General features: G+C 48.5%; 1 protein-coding gene across 1 annotated transcript in view; it reads left to right on the top strand.

The window, feature by feature from the left end:
* Positions 1-2075: 2075 nt before the first annotated feature.
* The window catches only part of gdf11 (growth differentiation factor 11), a 34808-nt gene continuing 19751 nt past the window's right edge, over positions 2076-17132 (top strand). Inside the window, exon 1 of the mRNA XM_088917518.1 lies at positions 2076-2493. Coding sequence (XP_088773644.1) covers positions 2076-2493 — 418 coding nt within the window. The remainder of the gene's footprint in view (positions 2494-17132) is intronic.

Below are 17132 nucleotides of genomic sequence, written 5' to 3' on the forward strand. Positions count from 1 at the left end.
CAGCCCAGCGCTGGGGCAGATGGGCTGTTGATCCAGATCTCCAGCCCAGCGCTGGGACAGAGGGGCTGTTGATTCAGATCTCCAGCCCAGCGCTGGGACAGAGGGGCTGTTGATCCAGATCTCTAGCCCAGCGCTGGAGCAGATGGGCTGTTGATCCAGATCTCCAGCCCAGCGCTGGGGCAGAGGGGCAGATGATCCAGATCCCTAGGGGGTGTTGACATAAGACAAGAGTCATTGAGACAATCTGTAGGATGGGACTGAAGAAGAGGTTTATTCACCACCTGGCCAGCTATTAGATGTCCACAATCAGGTGATCACAGTATTTTCAGCTGTCCCATGGGGCTGTTCTTTCAGTACCTGACAACTTTACCAAGACCAGGACACATCGTTGACACGCCCAGTGACACTTCACCCCGCTGGGTCACGCGTCCTCCTCTGCTCTGCAGCTCTCCTGGAAGAAACACGGGACTGGGAACTGTACAGGGAGACCCCGCGTAAATGTGGGGGCACAGTTATGCGGCATTTATGGTAGCGATGCGCGCCCTTCATCTGAACACGAAAGTGAGCAGATGAACCCGCATGCTTCTTCAAGAATAAAGGAAGCACTGGGCTTTTAAATGAGACACAGCCCGATAGAGCCAGGCTGTCGAGGAAATTCGCTCGCTCTTCAGCGCTTTCCAGGGATTGAGTCCATTCCTGCACTGCCCGGGCAATGTGGGGAATCTGACTTCCTGGACAAGTTTTACCATTAAGAACAGTGTGGAACTGTGGAGTTCGGGAATTCATTTTAGGGGGTATTGTCAAAGGCGATGCTTAACAACGCGATTTAATCTCGTTTTCGCTTTAATTTTTCGGGGGGTAAATAGAGAACAACGGAAATGAGTTTAACACGACAGGGTTCATGAGAACTAGAGCAATCTTGTCAAGAGGAGATCCGTGCTTCCGCCCACCACGCATACTCTCATTACCGCCGTACACTCCAGTACTGGCGGAGATCGTCATCCGATTTTCGACCGTCGCCTGCCTTCTGACTTCTCACGGTGCTGTTAGAAAAATGTGTACTCGATAGCCTATGTGTTGCTACCGTTCTACAACAGAACGTGATCTATCTGACCCGCCTGCAGAGTCAGTCACGGTATGCAAAACCTCTGACCTACGGCCTGACGCTCTGCTTGTGGAGGGAGCCTGGTACAGTAATTCAAGTCCATCAGCAGTGCGGCTTCACCTGCGCGGCGAAATCGCGGAGGCCACAGGTTGGCGTCGAGCGGCGGGCGGCAGCGGTAAGGTACTCATGTATTCTCTCAAACCCCGACGCACTTGTTACTCGGACGGATCATGCCAGAGGGAGATCTCGGAGAAGTGTCAGCAGTTAGAGGACACTGGAGCGAAGCCCGTTAACGGCCCTGGACAGTCCAGCCCCCGGGCGAGAAGACGATCCGTTGCGGGTTTTTTTTTTTTTACCGAAGTTCGGAGGAGTCGCTCGGGAAGCGTTAGCGCGGTGTCTGACCCAACTGAAACTCTGTCTTCCTCTCCCCGCGTCTCTCTATCTCCCTCTCCCTCTCCCTCTCCCCCCGCGCTCTCCCTCTCCCCCTCGCTATCTCTCTCCCTCTCTCTCTTGACTTGGTGACAGACCTAACAGCCTTTTGTTGCGCTCGCAGCCAATAGAGGCGGAATACGACACGGAGCAGCTGTGATATAAAAAGAGCCCTTTTTAGACTTGCCTGCACACCATTCATTCACACATCTTCACACGGAATTCTTGATGATTTTAATTGTGTCCGGCTCTACAACCAAAACAAACCGATAAATCAGCACTTCTGAACGAGCTAGGGCAGCGAGCGCCGAAGAAACGGCTGGGCGCACCCTGCAGCGCGTTTATTATCATCGTTTCTCATAGTTAAGAGCGTTAATAATCGTTTAGCACTGTTAATTGGAGTATTGGGGTTGTTGCTAATTACCGCTAGCTCTGTAGGGACGCGGTAGGGGCTGCAGTCAAGAATACGGACAGAAGTCACTTGTGAGAAACGAAGTGAGGAAGAGCAGGGAGAGAACACGACCTCACGCTGCCCGGCATCATGCCCAAGTCTCACTTTCTTCTGTGTTTGATGGCACTGATTTCGCTGCGACTGTCGGGCAGTGACGAGCCCAACCTCCCCCTGCGGCCGGCGAGCGAGGTGCCCACGGAAGCCGGGGATCTTTTGGCAGAAGCGGAGGATCCGGGCGCGCAGGAGTGCACGGCGTGCGTGTGGAGGGAGCACAGCAGAGTCCTCAGGCTGGAGACCATCAAGTCCCAGATCCTGAGCAAGCTGCGGCTCAAGCAGGCGCCCAATATCAGCCGGGAGGTAGTCAACCAGCTGCTCCCCAAGGCGCCCCCTCTCCAGCAGCTCCTGGACCATCACGACTTCCAGGGGGACGCTTCGCTACAGGATGAGTTTATGGAGGAGGACGAGTATCACGCCACCACCGAGTCCGTGATCACCATGGCTTCGGAACGTAAGTGCTCGCGGCGAGACCTGTCTCCCAGCAGGTCCCCTCGGGGCGCGTTAGTTATCCCAGTCTCTGCTAGCGGTGCGACTTGCGGCTGTTGAGGAAATTGAGTGCCGAGAACTGTGCATATCCCCCCCCCCCCCAACTTTGAGAGAAGCCTGACCAGCAGAGCCGGGCAGGCGGCAGAGTCCCGCACTTGCAGTCTACTGGAGTCTGTTAGCTCTTCCGTTCCCCCCGTGTCAGCTGGGCGCCTGTCAGATTGCGGGCGCGGGATTCGTGAAGGGGACTCTCCACACGCAGAAGTCAGTTTTCCTACGCGTCCCTGTTGTAATTTGGGTCGATAAACTGGTGTGAACTTGGGAACAAAATGTATTTTTTTTTCTGCCCGGTTCCGCCGTTGTAGTAGAGTCTCCAGGAAGATCCCTTGTTCTTGGGAGCCGGACCCAGGCCGTCCCCACTCTGTGTCTGTCATCTGCACTGTGCGCGTCCGTGTTGCTGGACTCCTCTGGACCAGACGCATCAAACTGCCTTTATTCCCATTTTGACTGTTTAGGAAAATGCCACCCCCCCCCCTCCCCCTTTACAGAACAGTGTTCTAGGCTTGTCGTCTTCCGCGTTGCTCGGATTTTGTGTACTTTGGTACGTGCCTTAATTTAATTTGAGTTTTCAATCTCGTCAGTTATTGCACGGAACAGAGCCTAGGTACTAAAAAGAACTTCGCCGGCAATATTCTCTGTCATGTTGTGTTCAGACCCGTCATCGCCGCACACAGACGCGCGTCTGGTACTGTAGTTGCGCATCTATTGAGAACGGCACAGGCCGTTCATTTTGTGGGCTATAACAGGTGTGCAGGTTGTCCGTTCGCTGCCTCTTCATTTAGCGGCCTTTCTTTTCGTCCCACAAAAGACGCCGAGTTTAAAAAAAGCGAGCAGGACAAGAAGCCTCCCGCGTCCCCGCGTCCAAACCCCACACCAGGAACCGCGGGAGTGCGAACCAGTTTCGCTCGTTTTCGGATACGCGTCGCGTTTGGGCAAATTCGCGTTTGAACCCCCTCCTCTCTCCCATATGCGGCTTGTTTAAATTGTTTGACAGACCGAGGGCGATAATTTGACGCCCCTTCAAGCGGGCCGTCCGTATCGGCTGCGCCGAGAAAGCCTAATCCTAACGACAATGTAAATGAAACCTAATTACATCAAGCGCAACAGATGAAGAAACGTCCAGGGTTAGGGGTCTCGCAGAGACGGGCCATACTGCAAGTTTTAGAAACCTTACTACAGTCAACAGCTGCGCTATGGTACTCCTTTATAAGCGAGCTCTAACGGGGTCTCCCGCTGCTCCGCGCAGCGAGGACAAGTGTGTTCAAATACCCGCTATTGTTAGCTGTCGCTGCGGCGCTCTGCTGCGCTGGCCTTTTTCAAATGAGAACTTTATAGGCAGAGCTCGCTTTTTTTTTTTTTCACTGGAGATAGCAGGGCTGAGAAAGTTGGATTCGAGGGAGTGTGTGACCTTTCCGCGGAGAATCGCTGAGGTTCGACGAGATTTACACACGTAATGTATTCTGCACAAGGCTACCCCAAAGCCGGGTTAACTAATCCTTTGCAAAAGCGAACAAGGGTAGGTTTGTGTCGCACATAACTAACTTCTACAGTGATTGTCACACAGGCCACGTTGTGCTGATGCGGAGCGCATAATAGACTCCGTATATATTTCTTCCACACAATTTCTTTAGAATTCGCACTTTTACCGTCACAATAGCAACGCCGAGGTTTCTGCAAGAGGCGATCAGCGACAACGGCAGCACTTTAACTGGAAGAACGAAAATATTTTATTAGAATTACTTTCGAGTTTTCCTCCGTTGTCATGCCACCGCCTCAGTAATTTTGTATTCTGAAAGTCGGTTTTGCATTTTAAAAATCCGAAATCAATGACGGAACTGTACTGGGTTTACGCACGGTCAATGTAGTATACATTTATTGACTCTCACAGCTCCGCCAGCAGAGAAGGACGCTGTATTGTACATAATAAACTAACGTGATAGAGCACCATTGGATCTGCTATTATTTAACAATAATAACAACGATAAGAACAGAAAAAATAAAAACCGGGGTTCAAATCATACAACCTTACGTGCCTTTTGCTGAACAATGTCGTATTTAACTTCGTATAAACCTGCAAGGGATTAATTTTTATTCCCGAAAAAATGAACCATTCCTGTCTTCTTCTTCGTGAAAATTACGGATGATGCCCAGTGGTGAGAACCGTGTCCTCTCTTTTTCACTAGAAGATTTCACGTTAATTCCTTTTCATTTTCCTTCTGCACTTTTTAGTTAGCAGAGGACTCAGAGGTTTTTTTTAATCAAAGAGAAGGTAGGAATCGGATTGCGTTTTGTCTTGGCTATAACACTCCCCGTTTCTCCACGGTCTCCTCTGCCTGCTGAACCGTGACGAGGGACAACGTCGCTGAGGACAGTTGGGCTTACAATTACCTGTTAACTGGCGGGTCAAAGTCTTTGACAATCATTTCGCTTCGTCAGGAAAACCGCCCAGAAATGGGACCTTAAGCTTTAAAAAAAATTGTTTCGGATTCGCATGAGCAAGTCGTACCCGCTGCCTTAGAAAATCGGTATAATTCAAGTACAATTAGATTACGGAACCAGTTCAAATGCATTCTGATCTCATTCTGCAGGCACACACTTAGCAGGGCTTGAATTGTCTGGTGGCCTGCCCCTCACTGCTGGCCCTGGAGACCCCCCCTTGGTTTTTCCAGGTTTTCATTCCACCTGAACATTTAATGACTTAATTGATTTAATTATCGACTTAACTGGCTTAAATTCGCACTGGTTCTAGGCCTGGAACAGATGAGGTTTACAGGGGAAATTTGGAACGGATGATAAAATCCAAGTCCAGGGAGCCTCAGCTCTAATTCTTCCTCGATCCTGATGTCATTTCCTCACCTAAGCCATGATAAATTTTAAATATCGCACGAGATGCCTCCTCCTGCCCATCTCCCATTCGTCACGCCTCTTCCACAGGAGGGTCCCAGCCTCTCATCCTGTGCACAGGGGGGTCAGCCCTCAGCCAAGCAGGCAAAGCCCGATATACTGTGACTAAGACTCTCAGTAAACCTTCAATGCGCTTAATTCTTAATTCTGGGGTGTCGTTCTTCCTGGTGAATTTAGAATTGGAAGTTCCATGCAGGCGCTGGGGTGACTCACGCGTTTCCCCCACTCGCGTGAGATCAAGGTCTTTTTGAAGGTGAGTGTCTTCCCCCTGAGGTCAGCCCAGTCTTAAGGGTGTAGTGAAGCCATAAGGGTGGGGCTCAGCTTGGGCAGTCTCGGCCCGGCTTCGACTGTGTCGTTGCTCGCTGTCGGAAAAAAAAAAGCTGCTAGTCTGAACCTGAATGCCTGCTTGGCCCTCTGTTCAGGCTCGTCTAACTGCTGCTTAAACCACCATGAGAGCTCCACTGGCCCACTGGGCGTAAGTCTGGAGTTTTGGCTTGTCTTCGGAACTGTTGAGTATTTCGTTACCTTGTCGTGCTTTAAAGAAAGCTGGTTTCTCTGCACAGGGATTCCCTAATTGCACAGCTCGTGGGCAGCAGTCCAGCAGGTCTCCTTAAATCAGCTGTGACCTCAGCCCTGTGTAAGAGGGTCAGCTACTCCAATTAAGCTTGAACTGAAAGCGCTCCACCCTCTTCCTGAAGACTGGTGGTGTTTATTCATTGTGGCCTTTAAACTCCCTATACTGTGGCATTCAGGCAGTTCCTGTGAGCAGGATCCAGCAGATATTAAGTGCTGCAATGAATGTTCTCTGCTCATAAAGTGTTGTTTTTATTTGCTTCAGCAGCCCATGATAGCATTGAAGTTCTATCTTACGAAGAGTGTGTTCTCCATACTGTCCAGCCTCTGTCATGTGGTGTAAGAGTGTCTCCCATTTGTTAGGTATGTACAGCTGTGTCTGTCTATTAAGTTATTAGGTTGTGTTCTACAAGTTAATGTGTATGGTTGAGCTCTTCTGGTACAGCTGTGTCTTCTGTATGTCAAAACGCACAGCTGTGCCTGTCCATTATGGTCATAGGGTGTCCTCCAATCAGTCCTACAGTATGTGCAGTGAAACCTGTCTTGTCTGCTGAAAGAGTGTCTTCTCTGGGCTGATCTGTGCATCTGTGCCTGTCTGTTACAGTAGCAGGGCCATTCTAATGCCAAGTTCATCATTGCTGTCACTTCTCAGTCCAACAGGTGCCACAATTGCAAAGACTAGGGACAGTGCTTGAGCTGCACGTGCAGATACACAGCTAGGGTGTATTGTGGTCTGAAATCAGTGATGGGTGTCTTCAGCTCACCTGCAGCCACTGATCTTCAAAATGAGCAGGTCTTTACCTGGCACAGGTATTCCATAGTTTATTTCCCCGTCCTGCAGTCCCCCGCAACAGCCTAGACATCTGGTTCTGCCTACAAATGAGGCATCATAGTCTCTGTGCTGATTTACAATGTATATAGTGCACTAACCAGTGTGTGCAGCAGAAATGTAAGATGTGTTCTTGTTTTACATGCAGAGCACAGCGAGCAGATTGCAGCACGAATCGTCAGGGGCGAGAACGATCACTTATCCAACCTGACAGGTGTGGCCACACGAGCAATCTGAGAAAGTCTGTTAGAATCCTAACAAACAGGCCTAGTGAGGTGATCCCAAGTGGCTTCCACTTGAGGTCCTCCCTGGGCATCTGCTGTCAGATTCTGCAGCCCTGGGCTTACCAGGCATCTCAACCTCTCTTTAAAGGGGAACTGCAATGCTATTTTCATATTTAATTAGCATTCATGAGGGCATTGCAAACCACAATAAAAGTAAAGTGTGCACAGTAACTTGTGAAAATAGACACAACTTCCAGGTATGTGCAGCACCGTGTTCTGCGATTCAGAATGAGGCAACAAAACATCTGGTGATGTGTGCTGCCCTATGGCATTGTCAGCAAGTAGGCTTGTGAATACATCTCTTGTACTCCGATAGAGATATTGCTCTCAGCTTCGGGACTTTGACTTTTTCTTGTAAATGGGACTTACTTGTTAACCTTGCAAGCAGGTCATGTTAGAAACTCGTCTGCTGGACAACCTGTACTTATTTGCTTGTACATCTCATTACATTAGTCATTACAGTGACTAGTGAGCAGGAAGGGCAGTGAGGTCATGGGCACTCTCGCTCTCGCCCATGGGTTTGCGACAACATGGAGACTTACAGTACTTTCACAAAATTCACCCCATTGTGCTTAATTCGAAATTTGTAAAAGTTTTCTACACCACCAATGAATTTATTTTGTTACTGAGATTTAATAACCAGTCTAGGGAATTGGGACTGCAGTTCCCCTTTAATTGGCGATGAATAGGAGCAGTAAAATAGGTATTGTGCTGGTTGCAATGAAGTAGCACGAAGGAGACGTCTCTCAGCTCAGAGTCAGCACCCTGAGTTGCTTGATCTGAGGCCGGACAGGACTGTGGCTGCGCAGTCTGGAACCCTGCTCCTTGTTCCTGAGCTGTACAGACTGAACAGACATCAAGCCCACAGTGCCACAGGGTACTCGAAAAGACAGATAGTGACATTACTATAACACTTCTCGAATAAACAGTGATTTGTTATGATAAGCTTAGCTTTCTGAGGGATAAGCAAGGCCAAAAATCCTAATCACCTATCTAATTAAAAAGAGTATTTATTATAATAAAAGAGCACAAAATCTGTGAGATTTAATATTGTTAACACAGCTGATATTTTTATCCCAAGGCCTTACATTGATACAGCTGACCAGTGTATAAAATCAATGGGAGTGAAGCAGCACAACAGTGTCCTGTCTGGGACATGAACTCACAAGCCTTCAGGTATAAGCCCAGAGTCATCACCCCTGCTTGCCAGCTAGTTTATCACTGTGTGTGATGAAACTTCACAAGCTGGTCCTCTTCCAGCATATCACTGTTTTTTAGGCCTTTTCCGATTGTACCAGCCTCTCAATGTAACGAGAACCTGCGGTTTCAGCCATTCAGACCAGTTCAGTGATGCTGAATCTGACGTCTTGCCAGACCCATTTGCAATGGCCTCTTATCGAGTGGACATATGTGCATGAAACTTGAATGACACCTGGCGCCCAAGAAGCGCCTGTACTGAGCTCCCTAAGGCCCTCATCTGCGGAGGAAACACATGTGGCTTAATATCACAGAGCACTTCCTGTCCGCGTGTGCGTCAGCAGAGAGGAGGACAGCCAGGGACTGCACGTGGCCTTCTGTCGCTCCTGAGCCTTTTAGCACCAGTTCCAGAGGAGCAGCAGTACTCTGGCTGTGTGGTAAACTCAGGACAGGGAGACCCAGAGGAATCGCACCTCTGCTCTGGACTGAAGCACAGATCTCCTGGTGTAAATTCAGGAGCACTTAGTATCATGCTTGCTCTGCCTACTGCACCCTCCTCTAGTACAGTGTCACGTCACGATGGGCAGCCGGACTTGCAGAAGCAATATGCTTCTGGTATTGCTGGTTTGACATGTCTGGAAATTTCAAAAGGGTTTTTGTAGTTTAAAGAACCAGTAACAAGAATGATTAAGTACCAAAACCATTCAAATCCAGTTCTTTGTCAGTTTAAAATCTTGTTTTCTAGGCTGTTTTCTTAAATAAAACATGTAAGTAAACAGAGGTGTTCTCCATAGAAGAACAGTTAATTGTGTTTCCTAATTATATTGTCCTATTAGAAAACAATGTCAGCTTGATTCAAGACATACAGGCTGAAGACCTGACTGTATCTGCAGAACTAAAGTATAGCTGTGTAGCACTACTGTAGTCTTTCACTTGATTCTGTTTATCATCTCACAGATAGATTATAAACATGAAGGAAATGCATTGTATTAGTTCATTTACATTGTGAATAAGTGTTGGATATAACTTCATGTACTCCCAAGTCAAAATCAAAATTCATTATTCAGTTTGTCTGCTATGGCCTCTGTTCTGCATGGGCACACCATCCTCTAATACACCTCCTCTTATACACCCTCCTCTAATACACCTCCTCTTATACACCTCCTCTAATACACCTCCTCTTATACACCCTCCTCTAATACACCTCCTCTTATACACCTCCTCTAATACACCTCCTCTTATACACCCTCCTCTTATACACCTCCTCTAATACACCTCCTCTAATACACCCTCCTCTAATACACCTCCTCTAATACACCTCCTCTAATACACCCTCCTCTAATACACCTCCTCTAATACACCCTCCTCTAATACACCTCCTCTTATACACCCTCCTCTAATACACCTCCTCTTATACACCTCCTCTAATACACCTCCTCTTATACACCTCCTCTAATACACCTCCTCTAATACACCCTCCTCTAATACATCCTCCTCTTATACACCTCCTCTTATACACCTCCTCTAATACACCTCCTCTTATACACCTCCTCTAATACACCCTCCTCTAATACATCCTCCTCTTATACACCTCCTCTAATACACCTCCTCTAATACACCTCCTCTTATACACCATCCTCTAATATACCCTCCTCTAATACACCTCCTCTTATACACCTCCTCTAATACACCCTCCTCTTATACACCTCCTCTTATACACCTCCTCTAATACACCTCCTCTAATACACCTCCTCTAATACACTCTCCTCTAATACATCCTCCTCTTATACACCTCCTCTAATACACCTCCTCTAATACACCTCCTCTTATACACCTCCTCTAATACACCTCCTCTTATACACCTCCTCTTATACACCTCCTCTAATACACCTCCTCTTATACACCCTCCTCTTATACACCTCCTCTAATACACCTCCTCTAATACACCTCCTCTAATACACCCTCCTCTAATACACCTCCTCTAATACACCTCCTCTAATACACTCTCCTCTAATACATCCTCCTCTTATACACCTCCTCTAATACACCTCCTCTAATACACCTCCTCTTATACACCTCCTCTAATACACCTCCTCTAATACACCCTCCTCTAATACATCCTCCTCTTATACACCTCCTCTTATACACCGTCCTCTAATACACCTCCTCTTATACACCTCCTCTAATACACCTCCTCTTATACACCCTCCTCTTATACACCTCCTCTAATACACCTCCTCTAATACACCTCCTCTAATACACCTCCTCTAATACACCTCCTCTAATACACCCTCCTCTAATACACCTCCTCTTATACACCCTCCTCTTATACACCTCCTCTAATACACCTCCTCTAATACACCTCCTCTAATACACCTCCTCTTATACACCTCCTCTAATACACCCTCCTCTAATACACCTCCTCTTATACACCATCCTCTAATACACCCTCCTCTAATACACCTCCTCTAATACACCTCCTCTTATACACCTCCTCTTATACACCTCCTCTAATACACCTCCTCTAATACACCTCCTCTTATACACCTCCTCTAATACACCCTCCTCTAATACATCCTCCTCTTATACACCTCCTCTAATACACCTCCTCTAATACACCTCCTCTTATACACCATCCTCTAATATACCCTCCTCTAATACACCTCCTCTTATACACCTCCTCTAATACACCCTCCTCTAATACATCCTCCTCTTATACACCTCCTCTTATACACCTCCTCTAATACACCTCCTCTAATACACCTCCTCTTATACACCTCCTCTAATACACCTCCTCTAATACACCTCCTCTAATACACCTCCTCTTATACACCTCCTCTAATACACCTCCTCTAATACACCTCCTCTAATACACCTCCTCTTATACATCCTCCTCTAATACACCCTCCTCTAAAACTCCTCCTCTTATACACCCTCCTCTAATACACCCTCCTCTAATACACCTCCTCTAATACACCTCCTCTAATACATCCTCCTCTTATACACCTCCTCTTATACACCTCCTCTAATACACCTCCTCTAATACACCTCCTCTAATACATCCTCCTCTAATACACCCTCCTCTAATACACCTCCTCTAATACACCTCCTCTTATACACCTCCTCTTATACACCTCCTCTAATACACCTCCTCTAGTGGAGAGTTTATTAGAGGAGGGTGTATAAAAGGAGGTGTATTAGAGGAGGGTGTATAACAGGAGGGTGTATTAGAGGAGGTATGTATTTAATTCAATTCAATTTATGTTTATATAGTGCCTTTCACAATACACCTCCTCTTATAAACCTGTATTCTGTATTCACAAAATATACGGTTACTTGCATTGTTAAGCACCTTAGGGCAACCTTGTTGTGAAAGGCACTATATAAAAATGAATTGAATTGAACATACACATCCTCTTATACACCCTCCTCTTCTACACATCCCCTTATACACCCCCTCTAATACACCTCCTCTTTTCACCCTACTCTAATTCACTCTCGTCTAATATACCTCCTCTAGTACACACCCACTTATACACCTCCTCTAATACATCTCGTCTTGTACAACATCATCTTATACACTCCTCTAATATACCCTCCTCTAATAAACCTCCTCTTTTATACCTCCTCTTATACACCCTCCTCTGATACTCTTCCTCTAATACACCTCCTGTTTTTCACCCTCCTCTAAATCACTCTCCTCTAATACACCTCCACTTATACAGCTCCTCTAATTTACCTCCTTTTATACACTCTCCTCTAATACACCTCCTCTTATACACCCTCCTCTAATACACCTCCTCTTATACACCTCCTCTAATACACCTCCTCTAATACACCCTCCTCTAATACACCTCCACTTATACAGCTCCTCTAATTTACCTCCTTTTATACACTCTCCTCTAATACATCTCCTCTTATACACCCTCCTCTAATACACATCTTCTTATACACCCTCCTCTAATACATCTCCTCTTATACACCCTCCTGTTATACATCCTCCTCTAATACACCTCCTCTTATACACCTCCTCTTATACACCCTCCTCTTATACACCTCCTCTAATACACCTCCTCTTATACACCTCCTCTAATACACCTCCTCTAATACACCTCCTCTTATACACCTCCTCTAATACACCTCCTCTAATACACCTCCTCTTATACACCCTCCTCTAATACACCTCCTCTTATACACCCTCCTCTAATACACCTCCTCTAATACACCTCCTCTTATACACCTCCTCTAATACACCCTCCTCTAATACACCTCCACTTATACAGCTCCTCTAATTTACCTCCTTTTATACACTCTCCTCTAATACATCTCCTCTTATACACCCTCCTCTAATACACATCTTCTTATACACCCTCCTCTAATACATCTCCTCTTATACACCCTCCTGTTATACATCCTCCTCTAATACACCTCCTCTTATACACCTCCTCTTATACTCCTCCTCTTTTACACCTCCTCTTATGGTCCTCCTCTAATACACCTCTTCTTTTTCTCTCTCCTCTAATTCACTCTCCTCTAATACACCCTCCTCTAATACACCTCCTCTAATACACCCTCCTTTAATACACCACCACTTATACACCCTCCTCTTATACACCTCCTCTAATACACCTCCTCTAAAACACCTCCTCTAATACACCTCCTCTAATACACCCTCCTCTAATACACCTCCTCTAATACACCCTCCTCTAATACACCTCCTCTAATACACCTCCTCTTATACACCTTCCTCTAGTACACCTCCTGTTATACACTGACAGAGTGCACTGCAAGCTGGCAGTCCCCAGCAAGTCCCAGTGGGTGCCCTTGAGGGTTGTGGCAAAGTGAGAAAACCTTGATGCCAGATGAGCAATGCTGTACTGCAGGCCTCCGATGGCACCTGAGTCAGTCCCATAACTGCATTTTTTAAAGCAGCTTCTTCACATAGTATGTGACATGACTATTATTTTCAAGTCCCCCCTTTCCACGAGTTCTGTACCGTTCGGCTACTTGTGTCTCTGCAGAAGAACCTGAGAGTCACTGAAAATCCCTGAGCAGGGTCCTTCTAGCAGCTGACTGGATGGGTCTGGAGTGGAGGCCTCCATGAGTATATCGGGGGTGTATTGGAAAAGGCTCAGCTGTCGTCAGGGGCCGAGGTGCAGGAAGAGCAGCTCCTCAGCTGTTTCCCGGTGGAAAACAAGAGATCGGTGGGCCACAGCTGAAGGTGTACACCTGGCTGTGTTGTCTGCCAGTGGCCTGGGAGCTCTGAACACTGGTGTGCAATGGGAACAGAGCAATCTGAATGGCTGATTCTCACTATCCGGGCATTCCCAAAGTCCCCTTGATACCAAAAAGAGCAGCCCCCTTGTGCTAGAAGTAAGAACGTCCATGAGAGCCGGGAGAGTGACGCCACTGCAATGGACTCTTTCAGATCCTTGGTGTCCCGCTACACTGGCCCAGCAGGGGGAAGAGAGTTTGTAAGGTCACGTGGGCGCGTCTACCCCCCCAAGACTTCTGGTCTTTTCTGTTCTGTCTTCACAACATGTATGGTCACTTGCTTTGTTAAGCGCCTTTGGGCAACCTTGTTGGGAAAGGCGCTATATATAAAAATTAATTGAATTGAATTGAATAGAGTGGGGAGAGGCTGGAAAAGGACCCCATGCCCATGTGAATCAGTTCAGCTCACTCCTGGTCCTCCAGCTTGGTCACAGTCCCATTCAGCGCTGGCTGTTGAGTGGTGGCGTGGCCCCGATGTGCAGCTCCATACTTCTGGAAGCAGTCTTGCATAGACTCGTGATCTCGTCAGTGGGGGTGTGACGGGTGACTTGGCAGGTAGAGGTTGTTTTTTTCCAGTGGGCTCCCCGTGCACTCTCCGTTAGGCTCGTCTGGTGTCTGCTGGCCTCATGCTGAAGGTTATTCACAACAGCATGCAATACTCAGTGGCGTTCTTGGGCTGATCTGTAGCTCTTCCACTTCGGTGGAAACCGTTCAAGTACAGAATGAGTGACTTTCTGCTTGGCTCATGAGAGAATCATGGACCTTCTGCAAAGACGCTGCTTGGTGACAATGGGGACAGAGGTGCGTCGTCACTGGGAGCTGCAGGAGGGCTGCACAGGGCCAGTAATGGAAGGGTATAAACATGCAGACAGAACTACTAATTGCATGGTGTAAAGAAGAAGAAAATACCAATCAACATATATATGTTATAGACTTGTGCTCAAAGTCTTGATGCCCGTTATTTACAATAGCCTCTCTGTGATCTGAAAAAACAATTTTAACTCCAAGCATTGGACTGTCATTTCTGGAGGTCTTTATTTTTATGTATTGCCACCTCACTTAACCAGTAACGCCCCCTGAGACTCAAGCATGACCAGCCTGGAGGCCAGGGAGGTGCGGGCGGTCTACACTGGGCCTGCTGATGGCGGGGAAAGTTCTGGGTCCTGGCTTTGGCACCGAGGCTCCGTCTTATGGTATCTGCAATATCTAGTATGTAGATAGGGCAGCCGTTTCACATCTCACCTCTCACAGCACGGCGCCCCCTGTTGCCAAACCATGGCATTGACTCCCGACCCCAGTATTTGGGGTCAGGGGGAAGACAGCCACAGGCTGGCGTGCTGAGGGAGGGAGTCGGTGCCTGACTGCAGGGGTGCTGCTCTTTGCCTTCTGTGACGCTGCAGAGCTCTTACAGGTGGCGTGGCTTCTCACCGGCCCGTGCATGCTCAGGGTGAAGGGGGGATTGGGTAACCTGCCGCCCCCTCAGCTGAGCCCCGAGCCTGGGTGCTTGGTCCTCAGCCCCTCCTCATGAAAATGCACCAGTAACCCCAGGACCTTGCCACACTGGAGTTACTGGGGGTACCGGAGGGGCTGGTCCTGTTCACACCATGTGGGCTTACAGTACATGACATAAGGAGCCTCCCTTAAACATCAGTGTGTACACCAGTGTGTGGCTCCAGCAACATCTCCTCTTCTCCCAGTCTGCGGTGTCTGTTGACCTCCGTCGGCCTGCGTGCGGGGCGCCGAGATCAGGTGCCGCTTCTTGGCTCTCCCTGGAGCGTTACGTCCTATCGTTTCTCTGTGCAGCAGGAATCTTTCTCCACAAAAGCTGCTGTTCACATGGCTCCTGAAGGGTCCCTCCGAGTCAAGTGTTTCAGTGTGTGTGGCTGGGTGCTGGCGGGGTGACGACCCCACGGGGCCCTCATTCGTCACCTGTCTGCCTGCCTCATCAGTGTCCTTCCTCTGCGGCCAGGCCCCGTACATTCCAGAGCGCTTGCCAGTAATTTGTCATTTCCTCCCAAATTTCACTAATTTGACAGCTTCGGGGAATTGCACCGTTTTTGTGCCAACACCTGCAGCTATAAGCATCTGTCCAGGAGGCTTTCCACGTGAGCCCCAGTCCAAACGGCTCTGTTTGGAACGTTGTTCAATGTGGCCTGATGGGCCGTAATGGTTCGGTCACATTCTTCTAGACTTTCATGTGTTCCCCCCACACACACAGTATGAAGGCTTGTAATATCCCTACGATAGTCTGGTCACACATTATTCAGTTACAGAGAAGCTGGACACACAATCAGTGGGCACCCTGTCCCCCAGTGCTCCATCAGACAAGCTGGGGTTGAAGAGAGAGAAACGGAGGCACATGAGATGGGCCGTAGATCTTTTTCTAGAAGTTGCAATTTGGCAAATTGTGTATGAAATTGTGTTTTCCGTATTGTTATGATTGGGATCTGTGTCAGAGCCAGTTTTGCAACGGTGCACAGGAAAAAAGAGATGCTTCAGCTGCATCTGCGTCACTTTTTGATGGTAAAATCTGTCATGGGCTCAAACCCTGAACGGACCGGAGCTTGGGAACTGGTCCGGGGCTCAGCCATGTGCAGACGTGTGTGTGTGTGTGTGTTTCTGGGAGTCACTGGCACAGCCTGGGCACAGCACATCTCCACTCTTTGAGTTTATTCCACAGCCACGGAGATGCATTTATGGAGAGACTCTTAAAAACCAAGAAAGTGACCCAAAGCGTAACTCCGAGAAGAAGCACTCCCTGGGTCAATATCCAATCCTCTGTCCTCCTTCTGTGGTTGAACGTTTCAAGTAAAGGTTCTGTTCAACCGTGTGAGCCCGTCTGCAGCCTGGACTGCCCCCCCCCCCCACCCCACCTCGGACTTTCTGCCAACACCCCCAGCGGAGTAGAGCCGGGCCAGAGAGCTCGGCTGGCTCCAGTCCAGCAGCACTCAACGGTGCCGTGTGTTTCCCAGTGCCGTAACATTCCACGCCCAGGCTCTCCCGAAATTCCCAACAGCGTTACATCTGGGGAGAGGGGGAGAGGGGTTAAATGGGTTCAAATAAGCAACTAATGAGTTCAATTTAGTCATTAAGAGCTCAGGTGGGATGAAAACCAGAAGACACCGCGACCTCGGAGGACAGGAGTCACACACCCCTGTCTTGGCCCATGTGTGGAAAGAGCAGGGCGTCGCGCCCAGGCCCGCGCGGGCCGTGTGTCCGGGGGGCGCCCCTGCCCCCGCGGGTCAGCACGCGAGGGCCGGGGGCAGTTCCCACAGGCGGGCGAGCCCAGCTGCTTCTCCGAGCCAGAAACCAAGCCAGTGTTTGGAGTTTGCAAACAGTCACATCTGGAGACAAGCATTAGTGTCAGAGGGTAACTTCCCCTGTGTATCTCTGCCCCCGGACTGCCCGGGGCTGAAGGTAAATCTACCCTAGGCAAGACTGCAGATGGTTCATAATCTTGTGAGTTCGCTATTTACTTACGTGTGA

The sequence above is a fragment of the Atractosteus spatula genome, chromosome 1 (genome assembly GCF_055471065.1).
Source record: "Atractosteus spatula isolate fAtrSpa1 chromosome 1, fAtrSpa1.hap1, whole genome shotgun sequence".
Taxonomy (NCBI): Eukaryota; Metazoa; Chordata; class Actinopteri; order Semionotiformes; family Lepisosteidae; genus Atractosteus; species Atractosteus spatula.